We start from the raw sequence: 20,281 nt of genomic DNA, 5'->3' as shown, positions 1-20,281 counted from the left end.
ATAAGTTTCTAGTTTTAAATGATGTATATATTTTTCCTGAACTTAAGAAGAACCTTATTTCTGTAAAGTGCTTGCTACAATGTAATTACACTATTTCGTTTAATGTGGATAAAGTATTTACTCATAAAGATGGTGTTAATATTTGTACAACGTATCTGGAAAATAACTTGTATGTGCTAAGACCATTAGTCATTAGTTCTCTCCATAACACTGAGTTGTTTAAAACTATCGTAACTCAATCTAAACGTCAATGAATTTCTCCAAAAGAAAATGCCTAACTTTGGCACCTTCGGATTAGGGCAAGATTGGTGAAGAATGGACTTCTAAGTGAGTTAGAAGAAATTTTTTTGCTGGTGTGTGAATCTTCCCTTGAGGGTAAGATGACTAAACGAACTTTTACTAGAAAAGGTTATCGAACCAAAAAGCCTCTTGAGTTAGTACATTCTGACCTTTGTGGTCCTAGGAATGTGCAGCCTGAGGTGGTTATGAGTATTTTATCAGTTTTACTGATGATTACTCTAGGTATGGGTATGTTTACCTCATGCAACGGAACTCTGAATCCTTCGAAAAGTTCAAAGAGTTCATGGTTGAAGTTGAAAACGCATTGGATAGACGGATTAAAACACTTCGATTGGATCGAGGTAGAGAGTTTTTGGACTCGCAATTCCAGGAGTATTTGATAGAACATGGAATCGTTTTCCAACTCTCAGCGTTGGGTACACCTCAGCAGAATGGTATAGCAGAGAGGAGAAATAGAACCTTGTTGGACATGGTTCGTTCGATGATGAGTTACGCTTCCTTATGGAACTCGTTTTGGGATTTCGCAGTGGAGACTGCGTTATACATACTCAACTATGTTCCCTCCTAGAGTGTTGAAAGAACACTTATGGAGTTGTGGAATGGGCGTAAAGCTAGTTTACGTCACTTTCGCATTTAGGGTTGCCCTGCACATGTGCTTAAGGCAAATCCCAAGAAGTTGAAACTACGTTCGAGGTTATTCTTCTTTGTAGGCTAACTCAAAGGTACACGAGGGGGTTATTTTTATGATCCATCTAAAAATAGGGTGTTTGTTTCCACGAATGCTACTTTCCTGGAGAAGGATCATATTAGGGAGCACAGTCCACGAAGTAAAGTCGTGTTACATGAGCTTTCCAATGAAACTACTGAAACTTCAACAAGAGTTGTTGAAGAGCCTGCTTCATCAGGAAGATTTGTTGATGATAGTTCATCTAGTAGGTTAGTTCCACCTCAAGAGTTAAGGGAAACTCGATGCAGTGGGAGGGTTGCGACCCCGCCCGTTCACTATCTGGGTTTCACGAAAATCCTTGCTATGGTAGCAGATGGCGACGTTGAGGATCTATTGTCTTATCAGAAGGCAATGGAGGATGTAGACCGGGATGAATGGATCAAGGCCATGGATCTCGAGATGGAGTCGATGTACTTCAACTCAGTATGGAATCTTGTAAATCAACACGGGATAAGACCTATAGGTTGTAAATGGATATACAAGCGCAAATGGGGTGTTGATGGGAAGGTGCGGACCTTCAAGGCTTAACTTATGGTAAAGGGTTGTACCCAGGTAGAAGAAGTCGACTATGAGGAGGTTTTCTCATCTGTTGCCATGATAAAGTCGATTTTCATCCTTCTGTCCATTGAAACTTATTATAATTATGAGATATGGCAAATGGACGTCAAGACGGCCTTTCTGAATGACAATCTTGAGGAGACCATTTACATAGTGCAACCTGAGGGATTGATAGCCCAATGTCAAGAGCAAAAGGTTTGCAATATGAATCGGTCCATTTATGGGCTGTAACAAGCGTCTAGATCTTGGAACATACGATTTGATATTACGATCAAGTTGTATGTCTTTGACCAGAACATTGATGAACCTTGTGTCTACAAGAAGATCATGAACGCTTCAGTAGTCTTCTTAGTGTTGTATGTAGACGATATACTACTCATTGGGAATGATGTAGGTCTACTGACTGTAGTTAAGAACTGGCTAGTGACCCAATTTGTTTTGAATCCCTAAACCATATACCCTAAACCCTACACTGGGATGTAGCCATAATTACTTTGCTGAAAAAATGAACAAACTTAATAAGTCTATACAATACCACATTTTAACACCAGTTTTAGTTTTAGCAAAATAGTTTCCATGTACCCTAAGTGAAAAACCTTCTATTTCGCAATGATGCCCGAACGAGGTAGGACAAACGACACCGGTGGGGTGATCAGATGCCCCTTCACTGGGATGAGACACTCTCAACCATTAGGCAGAAACAACTTTTGTAACTGACCCTAATAGTCACCATTTTTTCGGTCCAAAACTGTTAACCCTTAACAATTCTGCATAAGTGTAACCCCTCATTTTGGGCCCTAGAGTCCCGCCCTAATGCGCCCACTGTAGGGAAAAATCAGATTAGGATAAGAGACTAAAACGACCTTATCCTATATAGAAGATCAGATAAAGAATTGTGCAAAACTGCCATCCTATAAGGGGACACTCCCAGGTGCCTCGAGGTGATGCACAGAAACGTTATCCAACCCAATGAGAGAGATTGTGGGATATGATGCCGCATGTCACGCTCCCACTAACTATGAACATTCTCTCCATTCACCTTGATATTGATCTACCCAAACACTATCCTTTAGGGGGGACACTCCCAGGGTGCCACGAGGCCAGGGATAGATCTCACGGTGTGAACATAAAAGGAGAAACACGAAGAAGTTTAAATGAAGTATCATATACCCCAAGTACCTCCCACTGAATATTCTACCTAGAGGTTCATTAACTTAGACCATCCGGCTACTAATTTTATCTAAGTCAGTTTAATTTTCTAAAAACAACTCTTGCCTTTGAAATTAAACAAGTTCAAGTAGTCCCATTAAACTCTTTAATAGACTGTCCTTAAATTTGCATGCATGCATCAAATCTATTCAATTTATCTTTCCAGGTAGGTTCCCAGGTAGGGGTGTTCCGTTTCCGTCAACTTAAATACTCTAGCCTCGACAGAACCCGCCTTAGACAAAAAGTCCCTTATAGATAGATTTGCTACACTTTTAATCTTTTATTAGTCAATTTAATCCTATTAAAGTGATTAAAAGATTAAACCTTAGGTTACTAATCTCATTAGAATCGTGATCTTAGGTCTATCTCCACCAAGTTTTAAAACACTTTTAAAACAATGATTCAAGCCTAAGTTCGCATGCATGTCTTTCTTATTGATTTTAGTTCTAATTTCTCTTATAACACTTATAAAAGAAACAACCAAAACCCATTCACATTGCCATGCACAACTAGGTATTTATAACTCTTATAAATTTATCCCATGTGTCATGCTTCATGCAATGTTCATTCATTACTATATATAACTCTTATATACTTGTAATGAACTAAGCAAACATGCTTCCATACACCCTTATACTATAACACTTATAATATAAAGATGATGCATGTCTGTGCTTGATGCATGCATAAATATAATATGATGCATGAGCATGCTCTTATGTAATTTAAATCATGCAAACTATATCATAAAACTTACAATATACAGATGATGTATGACCAATGCATAACATAAGGTAAGATTTCAACTATATGGCATACCATATGATATATAATCAAACATACATCCTATGTACATTCACCAAAGACTAATTGACCGAGATGATTAAGCCTCAAAATCGAAAATAAAATTCTATCTATTACATTTATCCAATGAGCAGACTGGTTCACAGGAAATCCGGGTCTTGAACCGCCCGGGCGAAGCCTCCCTAATCATTTAGTAAACTGGCCAAGTATCTATGATCGTCTAACTACGATCGAGTACCATTTACAATGCAATGAAGCATGAGGCACTCGATCATTTAGCGCACCAAATTCAAATGTGCAAGTCTAAACGATCGCTTAGACGACGACGTTGCTGTGAAGCGCGATCGTCTAGACGATTATAGAACAAGCGTTTAAGTAACATTTTACTCCGTGATTGTATAGTCAGTAACTAAGCGATGAAGCTTGTTGAGCTACATGATGTATAGTGCGTGCGTGTCAACCTTGCTACTGAGTATCATATACTCAATGATCAATTACCCCATCGTTTACACGATCTGACCAACGGTTGGTTGTCTTCATCCTTAAAGTACAATGCAACTCCTTGCCTTGAAGCCTCATCACGAGTGACTCACAGTGACCAAATACTTTGAATTACAGACTCGATAGCAAGTTAATATGCCAAAAAACACAAGGGACCTTACAATTAACTTGGAATATAAAAGAATTAAATAACCAGAGGCATCATCTAAGAAAACTCCATTAATCCAGATCCACAAAACTATTTAACACTTAAATAGAATGCAGACATGCTTTACCCACCAAGAATACAAATGTTATTCTATACAACAATGGATTTGGAATATCAGAACCTAGCTCTAATATCGATTGAAGGAACTCTTATCAAAGAGTACCTATAAGTGGAAGCAAGATCGTTCCAAATTCATTGTGACAGAAATACCACATTCACAAACATACATACAAGTTATGCATCACATGATAAATTATGGTATGTTTTTAATAATAAATATAAAGAACCGAGAGACTCACCTTTGAAGAACACTTCTTCTGCCTTTCTCCCGCCCTCGTCAAGGAACAACACCTTTCACTGTCGCTGCAATGCCAAGCCAATCGTCTACCAAATCTCGTTGTTGCTCACCACCGAACGGTTTTTTACACGAACAAGCAGCAAGAAGGACACCACCACTTAGTGACTTTGGTATTTTCGAAGTGAGAATCCAAGAGGTGTGGGCTCTATTGCATCTGGTAGAGGGAAGGAGGAAACACGATCATATTCAACGACCAAGAAAGTGGGAGAGATTTTGTGTCTATCGTATAGACGAGTGCTTGATCATTTTGTAAAGGGTGCACGATCATTTAGGTAATCGGGTTTGATCGTTTAGACTGTCGTTTAGATAACCTCGCTCTCGCACGTGATCATTTAGTAAAAGCTATACGATCATTTAGGTTGACTGCGCGTGTACACGATCTTTTAGGAAAACTTGAGCTATTGTGTTGGCTCTCGTCAGCTATACAATGGGCAGTGTACAACTTAGTGAAGCGATTATCCGATCCTTTACAAAAATGAAAATTATTTTTATTTTATCCTTCAGTTATGAAAACTGAATGCAACCTCCCACTTTCACGCATAGTTATGGAGAAAACAACCAACAATTATCTCATAATTTTTTAATTATAAATAAATATAATAACTAACTTATCATATTATATTTATAATCTATAGTTTTAATATGACATCATATGCAACATTTAAATCATAGTCATTTTCTCCTCCACTAGATGTAAATTATATTTATATCCTTTTTCTCCAATTAAATGTCAACTATATCATATATAATTGATCAGTTTAATCATATCATATATAATCAAACTCCCTCTTGTCATATTGAACACTTCAAACTGACCCAAAAAACAGATTCTCAACTTGAATTCATTGAGCTACCAAGGGGACCTTATGGACCTGTGGCTCGAAGCTCCAACGGTACGTAAACTCGTTGGCCACGAGATCCACCATCCGTTAACTGTCAGGCACTCCACTAGAGACCTACAGTTGCATTCTTCTCACCACAGATATATTTCTGTGTCTATCGGATATAACCAGTCAATAGTATGATAACCCTTCACAGATGCTCATAAGTACAGCTGGGCCAATTTACCATTTTGCCACTATAGTTACATATAACTCCATAAGTACCATTGATTCTTCTAATGAAAAATACAACATACTCCTACTATGTGTGGACACCTCTCGGGCCATGAGGAGATCTGTAGCACCACATCGTTCAAGCTCCAGAATCAGTCCTTAAGGGAGCAATCTATTAACTTTACTTTTGGGAAGGAGTGAATTCCATCTTGTGTAGCTGAGTTCCCAGCTCCCAAATTAGACGAATCCCCAAAATGGTAGGTTTGAGTCGGCAATCTGGCCACTCGCACTCATGTAAATCAAAGGGTCGCCCTCAAAGGTAGGAGTTCCCAACTCACTCAAGATTAAGGTCATGTTACCTATGGTCATCCTAGTGAAGTGAAGTCACTGTCATGAGCGACGTTATATAACGAGACTATAACACTTCATGGTTCAGTCTTATATGAACTCTTTTGTATAGGATGTCCCCGCTTGCATGTCTCCACATGAGTTATCAGGATCAGACCATCTGTAGTAAGTCATAACACTTGCAACTCTCTACAATGTGGGTCGTATCCGTAGTGTCACCAGGATGAGGTTTCCCTCCTATATCCATATACTACAGACCATTTTGGTTATCACTTAAGGCATGATCCACCTGTATGTCTCCACATACATGCTCAAGTTACAACAACAAGCAGGGATCTTAGTTTATTGGTTTGTTGTAAAGAAAATAAAACATTCCATGTTTCATAGACAACAGTGAAGAAAATATCATATATTATTACATCACAAGCATTTGTTCAATACAGTGTTTACAAACTACAGGACCCAACGAGAGTTTAGGGCATCATCCCCAACACTAAGTGGCAGTGTCCTCTATCATTTGGTTCGAATTGCGTTGCTGTTTGTTGTTGTTCTTTTATCCCAACACATAACATGTTTGATATATACTTATTAGTTTATAAACAATTATTAATTTAAAATATGTGCAACTACAGGTGCATGGCAAAAACAATGAACACTAATTGATTTATGCAACTTCAAGTGTATTAAATGAAAATTAGCTTTAGGAAGAGTAATTAGCTATTATTCATATCTTTTGGAATTCAATTATATATATATATATATATATATATTTCAAAAGCTCATAATTTATCCACATGAGAATAGTTTAAATATTCAACAATAAAATAAATTTCAATTATAGCATAACAAACAAAAATTGACTAATTCAACTACCAGATTAGTTCCCAGATAGAGGTTTCCCCTTATGGTCAGCTTAAATACCTCAACAAGAACAATCCTTAGACAGAGTTCTCTTAGTCAATTTTTATTTCTAATTCATTAATCTTTTAATTAAGAGTTAATAATGAATCTAAGTGCATTGTTAATCTTATTAAAATAAATTCAGTTAGCTATCGTCGGCACTTCCCAACCCTAGTGCACGCCACCGTTCAACACTCACACCTTTAGATCTAAAGCCTTCAGCCAAAACCTCTTTTGTCCATTGAAGTCATCGCATCGCGCTGTCGTAGCCAAGCGGAGTCGTTGAATCTTTTTGCCGCTCGGTTTCAAGGTTCGTCGATGCTGAGTCTCACGCCGACGTCCCAGTTTTGTTAGTTGGGGGTGATTTCGTAGGTGTTACTAGTTGTCGATTTTCGTTGCTGGTGCAGGGCGGATCTAGGTTTGAGTGTGGATCTTGTATGACTGGTGGTTCGCAAGCGTTCACCACTACGGCTCAAAGATAAGGTTGGGTCTCATCCCTTTCCGACAAAACCATATCGCATTCTGAAACCTGTAGCTATGGATTTGGTTGTGTCTGCTGGGTGTGATGCTGATGGTGGTGCAGTGGTTGAGGCGCATTGAGGCAAACCAGTGACGGCGATGGACGAACATAGGTTGAAGACCAAGGAGTTTAATATAGAACTGGAGGACGGGTTGGTCGATGCTGGTCCATTCGGGAAAGCCCGAGTTTTGTTGGTCGTGTTCCTTTTGACCGATCGATTGGGCTAGGTGGTAGCTTGGGCCTTGTGTTAGTTGTGGGCTCGAGTGGAAGTGGGTTTCTGCCAAGTCAGGGTATACTAAACTGATTCTAAAAGCCCAAGACGAGAAGAGGTTGAGTGGCGAGGTTCGAAGTGGGCCGTTTGATGAGGGTTGTTTGTTTGGGGCTGAAGAAGTTTGGCCTGGGCTTGAAAAGGGGGAGGTTTGTAAGGGGATTGAATTGGGCGGGAGTCAGGGGCGAAGTGGGCTTGCTGGGTTGGCGAAGGGCTTCGGGTTGGGTGAAACGTGCTGGTTCAGGTTGATGAGGTTGGACTGGAGCATCTACAAGGAATGGTCGTGGGTAAGGTTGACCAAGTGGTGGAGTCCTCGTTGACCAGGGGTAAAATCAATGGTGTTTTGGGTGGTCCGTTGGGGGAGTTTGGCTCTGGTTCAACTGAGCCGATAGTCCGGTTTGCAGGCATTGTGGTTTAGTAAGGGGATTCATTGGCCGATTCTGGAATGGCGAGCATTGCTTCATTGGGGAGGATGTCGTGTACCGCCTTATTTGGGTCTAATTTGAAGAAAATTTTGGAGTTTACCCTCTTAGTGGTGGAGAATGATAGAGTTATTGTTGAACCATGTGAGAAGGTTGTTGATGCTGGTATTACTATGTAGGAAAAACCCCTGGTGGGTCAGTTTGTAGATGCGAAGCTCCCTTACTCCATGATTTTTCAGCTCATTCAGAGGATTTGGGGTCGTGTGGAGATGCCAACCATTACGTTATTGGAGAATGGTCTGATTATTTTCAAATTCCTTTATTTGGAATCGCGTGATAGGTGATGGATAATGGTCCGTGGCACTTGGGTGGCAAACCCATCTTAGTTCATTAGTGGTCTCCAGGTATTGTCCTTAAAACCCTTGTTTTTTATTTTGTTCCTATCTAGATTAAATTGGAATGGGTTCCACTAAAGTTGTGGACGGAAAAGGGGACAACTGTTTTGGCTAGTGTAGTGGTTAAACCTATAACACTTGATGCTGCAACTAGAGAGAGGCGTCATTTATCGTATGCCAGAGTTTGTGTGGAGGTGGATGGTGATTTGTTGATGCCCCTATGGTTACTGTTAGAATGCAGGGTTAGGAATTTATAATTCCAGTGTCATATGAGTGGAAACCTTATAAGTGTGGTTGTTGTAGTTCGTTTCTTCATACTGCTATTATGTGTGAGAAACAGAGTATGTCTAAAGTTCAGGACTTAAGTATTATGGTGGTTGGGGATGTTTCTAGGGAGAAGGGTGAAAATGTGGGTAGACTTGCTCCTGAATATGTAAGGGTTGATGTAGTTAATGTTGAGGGGTTGCTAGCCCACTTGGTGTGATTGGGGGTGTAGAGCGTGATGATGAGTTCACATTGGTTAGTCGCCATCGGCGTGAGAGAGGTATTGATGGTGGTAGAGTTGGTAATGGGTCTTCGGGATCCACGCCTTCGGGTAGATTAGTTCGTGGATCCCTTGAGATTAAGAGGTTTATGTAGCATGTGGATGAGCATAATCGATTCGGTATTCTGCGAGAGGAGGGGGTGACTCACTTGTACTGGTTTTAATGCAATCTGATGTTGATCCAATTCTTGTTCTGGATGATAATATTAGGAGTACGAGCAATAGACCTGTGGGAGGTAGCAGTGGGGAGGTTTTACCAGTATTATGATTTGGTGCTCATGGAATGTTAAGAGGTTGAACGATCGTGTTAAATGTAGGCCCGTGATGGATTTTCTTTGTTTGTCTTCAGTTAGCTTTTGTTATCTGCTTGAGACTAGGGTGCGGGTGGAGAACTTTTATACGGTATTTGGTAGATGTGGGGGTTCCTAGAAGTGTGTATGTAGTTATAGCCTTGGAGGTGTGAGGCGTATTTGGGTGATGTGGAAGAAGAATCTGTTTGACTTTTCTCCTTCGATTATTAATGAGCAATGTATTGTGGGGTGTCTTAGGGAGCTGAGCTCGTCGGATACTGTGAATGTAGCTGTTGTATATGCTTTTAATAATGTGACTGAGAGGCATGCCTTCTAGAGGTCGTTGGTAGATATTTGCTCTTCTTGGCAAATCAGTAGGGCGGTTATGGGTGATTTTAATGATTATATGTAACCTTTCGGAGGCCTTTGAGGGTAATCCTTGTAGGGGCGAGATGGAGGAGTTTGATGCGGCTATTCGTGAGGCTGACCAGGTGAAGTTGGGTGTTCAGGGTAACTAGTTTACATGGATGAGTAAAGTTAAGGGGGCTGGTATTCTGTGCAGATTGGATAGATTCCTTGTATATGAGTTGTGGTTGGATTTGTGTCCTCTTATTGGGGTTACTGTGTGGCCGTGGGGCATTTCTGATCATAGTCCCGTTTTGGTCACCATTGATGTTTGTGTTACTCGTCTAGTTCCCACATTTCGTTATTTTAATCATTGGGTTGGTTCTACTGGTTTTTTTTACTGTTGTGGATTCTATTTGGAAATTGCATCCTAGAGTCACCCTTTGGTTAGTTTGATGAGGAACTTGAAGGCCTTAAAATTAGTCCTACATAATACTTTTGGGAGGAAGATAGAGGGTTTGAGTAGTTTGACTCGAAAGGCCAGAGGTAGGATGGAGGTTGCTAAGACTGTTGTGGAGTCTAACCCATCTTCTGATATTCTGATAGGGGAGGCTGCCATGGCAATTTAGGAGTTTTGAAGACTAGCGAGACTGAAGAAGGCTTCACTTCATCAGGAATCTCGTGTTCGGTGGTTAGAGTTGGGGACTAGAACAGGTCGTTTTTTCACCAGACTGTTCGGATGCGTTTAATAAGGAATGGTTTACTATCGGTGTATGATTATGATGGGATTTTTTAGTCTTCTCATAGCAAGGTGGTGGATGTGGCTATTAAATATTTTAGTAGGAGTTTGGGGTCGCAAAGGGTGGGTTATAGAGATCTTACGTCCCAGATTGATGCTATTGTGCAGTTTCAGTGGCCAGATGATTGTATTTGGGAGATATACAGACTAGTAACTAAAGAGGAAATGTGTAATGTCTTGTTCTCAACGAAATCGGGAAAGGCTCCTGGTCCGGATGGTTTTCCTGTGGAGTTTTATAAATATGCTTGGAGTGTGGTGGGGGATGATATTTGCTCAACTGTTTGCCATTTCTTTGATACGTGCTATCTTCTCAATGGGGTGAATGCCACGGCTGTTACCCTCATCCCTAAGAGACTTGGGGCCAATCGTAAGGAGGATTTTCGCCCTATTGCATGTTGTAATGTGATATATAAGTGCATCTCTAGGATGATTATTGACAGACTTCATGTGTGTTTGCCTCAGTTTATTAGTGGGAACCAATTGGCATTTGTTCAAGGGCGAAGTATCATTGATAACATTCTTCTGTGTCAAGAGCTTACTGGGGGTTATCAACTTAACAGGGGTAAACCGCATCGTGTGATGAACGTGGATCTTCAAAAAGCCTATGACTTTGTTAATTAGGACTTTTTGTTTGGTGTTCTTCTGGCTATTGGAACACCTTTAACGTTTGTGAGCTGGATTTGTGCTTGTGTTACCTCCCCATTTTTCTTCGTGATGATTAATGGAGCTCTAGAGGGTTACTTTCCTGGTAAAAAAGAGTTACGGCAGGGAGATCGTCTTTCTCCGTTTTTGTTTGTGCTGGTTATGAGGTCTTATCCCATATGTTAAACAATCCTCCTCCCTCCTTTGTGTTTCATCATAGGTGTGAGAAGGTGAGGATGACTCACTTGTCGTTTATAGATGACCTCATGATTTTTTGTGCAACTGATTATGCCTCGTTGAGTTTTATGAATCAGGTGTTAAATCGGTTTGCAGGGTTTTTTGGGTTAGTGGCTAATGTTGGGAAGAGCTCTATATTTAGGGCTGGTGTTTCTGGAGATGTTGCGAGGGACCTAGCTAGGAGTATGGGTTTTGCCCTAGGGTCATTACCTGTGCATTATCTTGGGTTCCCTTTGCTGTCGGGTAGGCTAAAGGCTGGAGACTATGCCTCATTGATTCACAAGATTATTGCAAGGATTCGAAGTTGAGCTGCAAGATCTCTTTCTTTTGTGGGGCACATGCAGTTAGTCCGACCAGTGTTACAAAGTTTCCAAGTTTACTAGTCTAGCAGTGTTGCCTGTTTCTGTTGGCCAGGAGATGGATTGTATATTACGGGCGTACTTGTGGCGTAGGCGGGCTAATGGTAGAGGGGGTGTACGTGTTTCTTGGGATGAGGTTTGTTTACCAAAATCTGAAGGGGTTTAGGTATACATCACACATATTTCTAGAATGTGGCAGCTATTTTGAAATTGTTATGGTTATTGTTGGTGCGATCTGGGTCATTGTGTGTTGCTTAGATGGAGGCGTATGCGCTTCGTGGGCAATCTTTATGGGCAATTCACTCGGAGTTGGGGCAGTCATGGTGTCTAAGGGCAATATTACTTTATCGGGATAGGCTTAAGTTGCTGGTCAGGATGCAGGTTAGTAATGGGGTATGGAGATCGTGCTTGGTGGGATCCGTGGCAATTCCAAGTGGGGTCTATCTTGAAGGAACTAAGGGCAATATTACTTTGTCGGGATAGGCTTAAGTTGCTGGTCAGGATGCAGGTTAGTAATGGGGGGAGATGTTTTGCTTGGTGGGATCCGTGGTTGCCAATGGGGTCTATCTTGAAGAACTATGGGGAGGGGGTGGTCTATGATGTTGCGAGCTATCATGAGGCTAGACTCTCAGATTTCTTATCTGATGATGGTTGTTAGCATTGGTCGTTGTTATCTTGGGAATTGTGGATTTGTGAGGTTTGTTCAGGATGTGGTTCCGAGGGTGGGTGAGGAGGATAGTTGGGTTTGGGTTCCGAGTGGTAATGATCGCTTCACTGTTATCAGTGCGTGGGAGAGTTCGCGTCCTAGGCGTCCTAGGGTGGCTTGGGCTTGTCTGGTTTGGTCTGGAGGTAATATTCCAAGGCATTCATTTTGTGCCTGGTTGGCGATGAAGGATAGGTTGGGCACTTGGGATTGGTTGAGAAGATGGGACCAGTCGGTGGATAATGTTTGTCTGCTCTGTTTGGGTGAGGTAGAGTCTAGGAATCATCTGTTCTTTGACTGTGTGTTTGGGCATGAAATTTGGGAGGGTTTGGTGCACTTGTTGGATTCGTCTCATCGTGTTGTTGGGTATGATGTAGAGTTGAGTTTAGTGTGTCGGGTGGGGTCTGGTAAGGGTGTGAGGAGTAAGTTATTTAGAATCTTCTAGTGTGCATCGATTTACTATATTTGACAGGAGAGGAACCGTCGGTTACACGGCGGTCAGCCAAGAGTGGCGTCTACTGTTTTTCAACTTATTGTCTCTATGGTTTGTGCGCATGCTACTTCATGGCGGATTGATCTTCATGGACTTATGTAGTTTGTCTGATTTCTTCATTCTTTATTTGGATACTTTACCTTTGTATGTCCAGTTTCTGAGGTCCCCGGATTGTGCGGTGTTTTTTATTCTTCTAGATGTTTTGTTTTTTATTCGTATTGTCCTTTTTGTTGGTTTTGTTTTTCGCCATTATGCGTCTTTGTAGGTGTTCCTTTTGCTTTGGTGCCTTGATCTCGGGCTGTGGGATCCCTCTTGTTGTTGTATAATAATATTATGTATTAAAAAATAATAATAAATTCAATTTAAAAGAAATAATCTTTAATATCTTGAATCTTTGCAAATAAGATTAAAAATAATTTTGAATATTTATTCTCATAATTTAAAGATAAAATAATATTATTAGAATAGAATCTAAATGAATAAAAGATAATATTATTAGGAGAGGATTTTACCTTTCTTTAAAAGAAACTCAAATCTTATTTAGAGGTATGCAATTCAATTAAGAAAACTAATATCCTGATTAAAATTTTCATATATTATAATTATATTCAAAGATATAGAAACATAAATGGATTCGGAAAGCAACTCAAGCAAATCTTTCAAAAATAAGAAACATATTTAAAAATAAGACGTATGATTTGTAGTCTATGATAAATTTTAATCTAAATGACATATTTTATACAACCATTTTAAACATACACATAAAACTATATAACAAATTTGACATATCTATATAAAATTTTACTAAAAATTTAAAGTCAAGAAATACTTGATTTTCAATATCCTTTCTATTTTGGATCACTCAAAATAAGGTTATTTAAGTTTCTCAAACCTAAATTTTATTACTCAACAATTTAACTTTTACCCATAACTCATGAAATACTCGTCGTAACCACAAAAGATTGCTATGAAGACCCATGCACATATACAGTGTGTGAATTTTCGGAGAGTGGGGTTTGGAGTCCAACAAGTATATTTATAGGGTTGTGAGAAGGGTGGTTACAAGAATGAAACATAAAGAGAGGACAAGATAATTATCAATATTAATTGGAGAGGTTAATGGATGAGTTTTAAACTATGGAAGTTATGCATGGATATCTACATAATTATCTAATTTATAATAAAAATATAATTAAAACAATATAATAATTTTTTTATGTATTCATAGTAAAATTAGACGAATATTTATAAGGAAAAAAAAAATTTCAATTCAACAAACATCTTTTTAAAAAGAAAACGGATATATTTAAAATTAAAAATAAGAAACATATAGTTAACAAATAACAAAAATGAAATGCAACCATCTAAATTATAAAATAAAAATAAATAATCAAATTAAAAAAAAATAAAAAAGATTGCATATACCTTAAAACAATCTATTTTCAATTCGGTACACAAAATAATAATAATATTTCGATTGCAATTGCATCTTTAATTTTACAAATATTTACAAATAATGCAAGATCGTGTTCCCTAATATTAATAATAATGCAAATAAATGATAAAGAAATTGCATATACCTTAAAACAACCTATTTTCAATACTTACAAATATTGAAAATATTTGTAAATGATAAATATTTACAAATATTTACAAATAAATAAATAAATATTAAATACTTACAAATATTTACAAATAAATGATCAAATTAAAAAAAAAAAAAAAAGGATTGCATATACCTCAAAACAATCTATTTTCAATTCGGTACACAAAATAATAATAATATTTTGTTTGCAATTGCATCTTTAATTTTACAAATATTTACAAATAATGCAAGATCTTGTTCCCTAATATTAATAATAATGCAAATAAATGATAAAGAGATTGCATATACCTTAAAACAACCTATTTTCAATTTTACAAATATTGAAAATATTTGTAGATGATAAATATTTACAAATAAAATATTTTCAATATTTACAAATAAATAAATAAATATTAAATACTTACAAATATTTACAAATAAATGATCAAATTAAAAAAAATAAAAAAGGATTGCATATACCTCAAAACAATCTATTTTCAATTCGGTACATAAAATAATAATAATATTTCGTTTGCAATTGCATGTTTAATTTTACAACTATTTACAAATAATAATAAATGCTGATTTCAATAAATGTATCCTGAAATTAACCATTTACTTTTTGGTTATGGAATTTGGAAAGATCAACAATAATCTCTTATAATAAAATTTATATCTATGAACTATTATATTATAATTATTATAATTAAATAAATATTTGGAAAATAAAGAGATCTAACTAAGTTAATTAATTGCAATTGTATATCTCTATATAAAAATGAACAACCCAAAAACTATACACACACAATTACAACATTATGTAACCACCACCTTTAATATTTTTAACCCTTTTACAAATTCATGTTCCTTTAAATGTTCCTTTATTATTTGTGGGATGTGGGAATGAATTTTTATTTTATATTTAATAAAAAAAAATAAGAATTAAGTAAGGGGCATATAGAAAAATTTGAAATTATCATTAGGAAAAAATAGTAAAAAATATGATTCTCTAGCTAAAATATCTTTTAAGATAGGAAGAGAATAAGATAAGATTGTGATTTTATGGAAAAACTATAGAATATAAATCATGTACTACAAACAAAAAGGAAAAAAGAAAAAATCAAAGCATTATTTGGGCTTGACTTCACAAATGGACATTTTGTATATCATTTACTTGTTCCCAACATGCATAAATCAATGGATATAATCATGTATTGCAAATAAAATAAAAAATGAACTCAGCATTATTGGGCTTAACTTCACAATATTGACCTTGTATTTTTTTTTCCTCCCTTACATGAACATCTTCAAGTCTTACATTACAAAGTTTATTAACAAAACATTACAACATAACATAAAAGTAAGGCTAAAGATGAAGGTTAAATTAAACGATCTAATAGAAGTTATAAAGAAAGAGTGAATAAAAAGAAGAAAAACAAACCTAGGCAGAAGTGAATATTCAAATAATGTTTGTAAAAAAAAAAAAAAGTGGAAGAGAATTTTTTATATAGTTGTAGAAGATTATAGAGTTACAAAACCTTTTAAAATCTCATTATTAGATATAAGCTCATAATTTTAGATATTTAATAATGGAAATAAACAGGTAGAATTTTCAATATTTTAACATTTTTTATCTCTTAAATATTTATAGGTAATGTCCATTATGTATGGACATTGGTAGAATTTTCATATTCTAGCATCTTTATCTCTTAAATACTCGTATGGACATGAGAATGTGAAAAGATAATCAACAGCTCATGTTTATTTTATTTTATATGTATTATAATTTAATATTAATAAGTAACATTGTCTAAAAAAATAAAATCAATAATAAATAATTTCAACTTATTTTTTTTTTCTAAAAAAGAGACTTATTTATTATTATTATTATTATTATTATTATTTACAAATGTATTGTAATTAAAGTGTGGGGTGGTAGACCAATGATAAGATTGTAAATTTAATACGTGTCTTATTGAATACATGAGTAAGGTATTTTTTTCTCCAAGTATTAACATAAACAACATAATAAGAGGCATCAAAGATGATAGACCAATGATAAGATTGTAAATTTAAGATTTGGCAAAGGGGTAGAATAGTGTAAAAATGATTCTCCCCAAATTTTAACATAGTAAGATATATATAAACTTGCCATCAACCGTCTAATTCTTCTTATTTTTTAATGAAGAGTTTTCATGGATATATTTTGTTTAGTTACATGACAGGACAAGTATTTGGATTCTCATTGTTGAACGTATGAGGCGCGTGAAAATGAATCTGAGCCTCGTAGTAGAATGTCGAAGGCTGATATGAGAAATCGCTATACTCCATTTTTGGGCCATCGCTGTATCCACCACTGGAGGTGGCAACTTTACTGTCGTTCTCTTTCTTGTCGCCACTACCGCCTCCTCCGGCTTCTTTTTCTTTCTTGCCGCCACCAGCAGCGCCGAGTGCTTCTTTCTTGGGAGGAACTACTTCGACGGATGTTTTGAACTCGTCATTGAGATAGGCGACACGGTCATTTCTTTCCATGGCGCGTTTTGCTGTTATCAAATTCTTTTGAGAAATCTCACTGACTTCTGTAAAATTGATTTCAATTGGTTTTGATTTTTTGAATGAGAGATGAATTTCTTCACCTTTGAATTTGATGAGTACCTTCTTAATCTTTTGAATGCAGCCTTTGAAATATAATTGCATCTTCAAAACCACATGGCTCTGCTCCAAAAACAAATTATGGAAAAAACTTAGATGCAGTTTGGCTGTACCCAATTAAAAATGACATATGACCATTACCTCTTTGGTCATTTTATCAAAATGGTTCACTACTCGTTTTATTTTCTTAGCACAATCATTGCAATGCATATGGATCTTAAAAACGGCAGTGACGGCGACATCATCGGCCTTCTTCTCTCCAACATTCATATTAGCAATTTAACTCTATGAAATCAAAACCCAACACAAAAATAATTATAAAATATCCTTAAGATCAAGAAATTCAAACAAGAAAAGACAAACATAAACTAACCTCACACATCTCTTATGTTAAAGTACTCTGTGAACTACGTTTGCTTGGATAGAGGGAAATGTGCATATAATACTTTTTATAATGAGAGAGGAGGGAAGATGAATAACCACTTCGGTTACATTTTCATTTTCACAACACACAATCATTTTATTTTTAAATGTTCTATCAAACTTTAGGTTAGTAAATAATCATTATTACAAAATTCATTGAATGAAATTAAAAAGGAAAATAACTTTTTATTAAGAAGTTGAAGGGATAACCACAAACGGAAATTTGGGCAATTAATTCTATGATTATATTGGTTTGATGAGGAGAGAAGAGAAAATCAACAGCCACTTCCGTTTCACTTTCACAATTCCTATCAAACTTTAGGTTAATAAATTAGTATTATTATTAATTAAAAAAAATGAAAATTCATTGAATGAAATTAAAAAGAAAATCAACTTTTTATTAAGAAGCCAAAAGGATAACCATAAATGGAAAAAGCAATTGAACCGACATAACGTTTTTAAACTTTGGACATTCCATTTTTAGCTCGGATCAATTATTGAATTTAATTTGATTTATAGTTTAATTTAAGTTGATTATTTTATTCTAATATTGATGACTTACATGTTTCATTATATACATTACCAAGCAATAAAATCAAGATAATTCAAATATTAATAACGCCTATTTTGTACTTGATAATAAATATTTTTCTTATATGGATATTCGTCTCCTCTCCTTCTACAATCTTTTTCCTCTAAACAAATAATAAAAAAAATATATTGTTAGGAAAACTATAAAAATCTAGTAGATTTTCTTAAAAGAAATTAACAAAACATGTGAGAGAAGTGTAGTGAAAGAGAAGATAATCACATGGCATTTAAAAGAAATAACAATGTCAACTTCTTACTATATCTTTTTTATTGTGCCAAAATTATAAATATATATTAGTATTAACCAAAAGGTGAGTATAAAAACTAACTATAAAAAGTACATTTATAATGAATAAATAGAAACATAATTTTAGAATAAAATGAGAGTGATGGGTGTGTAACGAAAATGAAGAAACACAAAGAAAGAAGCATATCGAAACACGAAACAAAAAGGAGAAAAAGAAATTAGTTGAGTGTTACTCAAAACCCACAGTTGAAATGAGGAGAGTAAAAATGGAAAAAAAGGAAGAAGCATATTGGAGGTGTTGAGCTAAAACGAAATCTCACCTATCATTTAAGAAGAAACAGATGAACGATCATGATTACGTTCAAAGAATCAATCAATTAGGATTTATAACTAATTGAGATTTAGTATAAATACCTAATTGATTTATCATTTACACATATGATGTACTCTTTTGGTTTGGAAACTCTCTGAATAACATAAAATCTCTCCTGTTTTGCACAATGGAGGTAGGCTTTAAGTCGAACCACTCTAAAAGGTTTATTCTTCATCTTCTTCCCTTCTCTGCTGATTGATCGCCCTCAATTTCTTCAAGTGTATTGCTCAATCCTTCATAACTCTCTCGGAGTTGCATGTTCCATTTTCACAGAAACGAAGAGAAGTGGGAGGAATATTTTTGTCTAAAAGAACTTAAAGAAATAAATTGCTCCAACAAAAAACATTTATCCTTAGATTGACAATCAACATAAAGAAGTAACTGACATTCAAAATTAACAACTGGTATCAGAGCCTTATACTCCAACTGTCACAATGTCAATTACAAAATTTAATATTAAGAAATACAATGACAATGGAGATTTCATGTTGTGGTCCAAGAAGATCAAGGCAATCTTGAACTCACAAAACGTAATCCAAACAATTGAAGATCCCAAAGATCTACCGGAAACAATAACAGAAGAAGAAAAGGAAACAATGGAAAGGTTTGCATTTACCACTTTGGTTTTGAATATAACTAATAACTTCTTGAGGTAAGTAATTGACGAAGCTTCGAACGAGACATTTTGTTGAAGTTGAATGCTCTTTATGTAAGGAAAGATCTTTCCAACAAGATCTTTCTAAGAGAGATTATTCACCTTCAAAATGAATTCAATCAAATCATTGATTCAAATCTTGATGATTTCAAGAAGCTTACAACTGAACTCACACAAGTTGGAGAAAAATTAAGTAATGAAAGTAAAGTGACAATCCTATTGAATTATTTACTTGATTCATACAAGGATGTGAAATCTAGCGTGAAATATGGTAGAGACTTAATTTCTGTAGAAGCTATGATCACAACCTTGAAATGCAAGGAACTCAAATTAAGAACTAAGAAAAATAGCTTAGATGTTGAATCCCTTTACCATAAAGAAAAGGGATCTCAAATGAAAGGAAGATCACAATGGACAAAAGAGTTTCAAGGAGAAAATAGCTTTTAAGTGTTTCCTTTGTCATAAAGAAGAACGCTTTAAAAGGAATTGTCCTGAAAGAAAGAGAAAAGATAATTAAAAGGTTTGAAGAAAAGATAAGGAGTAGGTGAGACAAGATATGGCAATTGGTGAAGACATATCAGAGTTCATTGAAATCTTAACAGCTATTGTGGATAAAGGAAAAAGACATGACACCGACGAAAAGGAAGACTGGGTTCTCGATTCAGGTTGTATCATAAAAAATGGTTTGTTAATTACAAATCATGGGATGGACGATGTTCATGGGCGATAAACATGGTTGTAAAATTGTAGGAATGGGATGAGTAGCACTA

At 36.1% G+C, this 20,281-nt stretch overlaps 1 protein-coding gene across 1 annotated transcript; it reads right to left on the bottom strand.

Annotated features, from left to right (window-relative positions):
- Window positions 1-16,784: 16,784 nt before the first annotated feature.
- On the bottom strand, window positions 16,785-17,492 carry LOC120080982 (heavy metal-associated isoprenylated plant protein 3-like). Its single transcript, XM_039035663.1, has 2 exons — window positions 17,364-17,492; window positions 16,785-17,285 (listed from the first exon to the last, which is right to left on the bottom strand). The coding sequence occupies exons 1-2, from the start codon at window positions 17,490-17,492 to the stop codon at window positions 16,785-16,787; spliced, it is 630 nt and encodes a 209-aa protein (XP_038891591.1).
- Between the last annotated feature and the right edge of the window lie 2,789 nt (window positions 17,493-20,281).

This window comes from Benincasa hispida, chromosome 7, assembly GCF_027475165.1.
Source record: "Benincasa hispida cultivar pf3 chromosome 7, pf3_genome.v1.1, whole genome shotgun sequence".
Classification (NCBI taxonomy): Eukaryota; Viridiplantae; Streptophyta; class Magnoliopsida; order Cucurbitales; family Cucurbitaceae; genus Benincasa; species Benincasa hispida.
The sequence above is the reverse complement of the archived record's forward strand: the minus strand, read 5'-3'. Positions and strand labels throughout refer to the sequence as shown.

What these genes read in the sequence shown, in the direction of transcription:
- LOC120080982 (XM_039035663.1), bottom strand. Translation starts at nt 17,492, where the DNA reads ATGAATGTTGGAGAGAAGAAGGCCGATGATGTCGCCGTCACTGCCGTT. An exon ending in TTGATAAAATGACCAAAGAG is followed by an intron (nt 17,286 to 17,363) that starts GTAATGGTCATA and finishes TTTTTGGAGCAG; the next exon opens with AGCCATGTGGTTTTGAAGAT.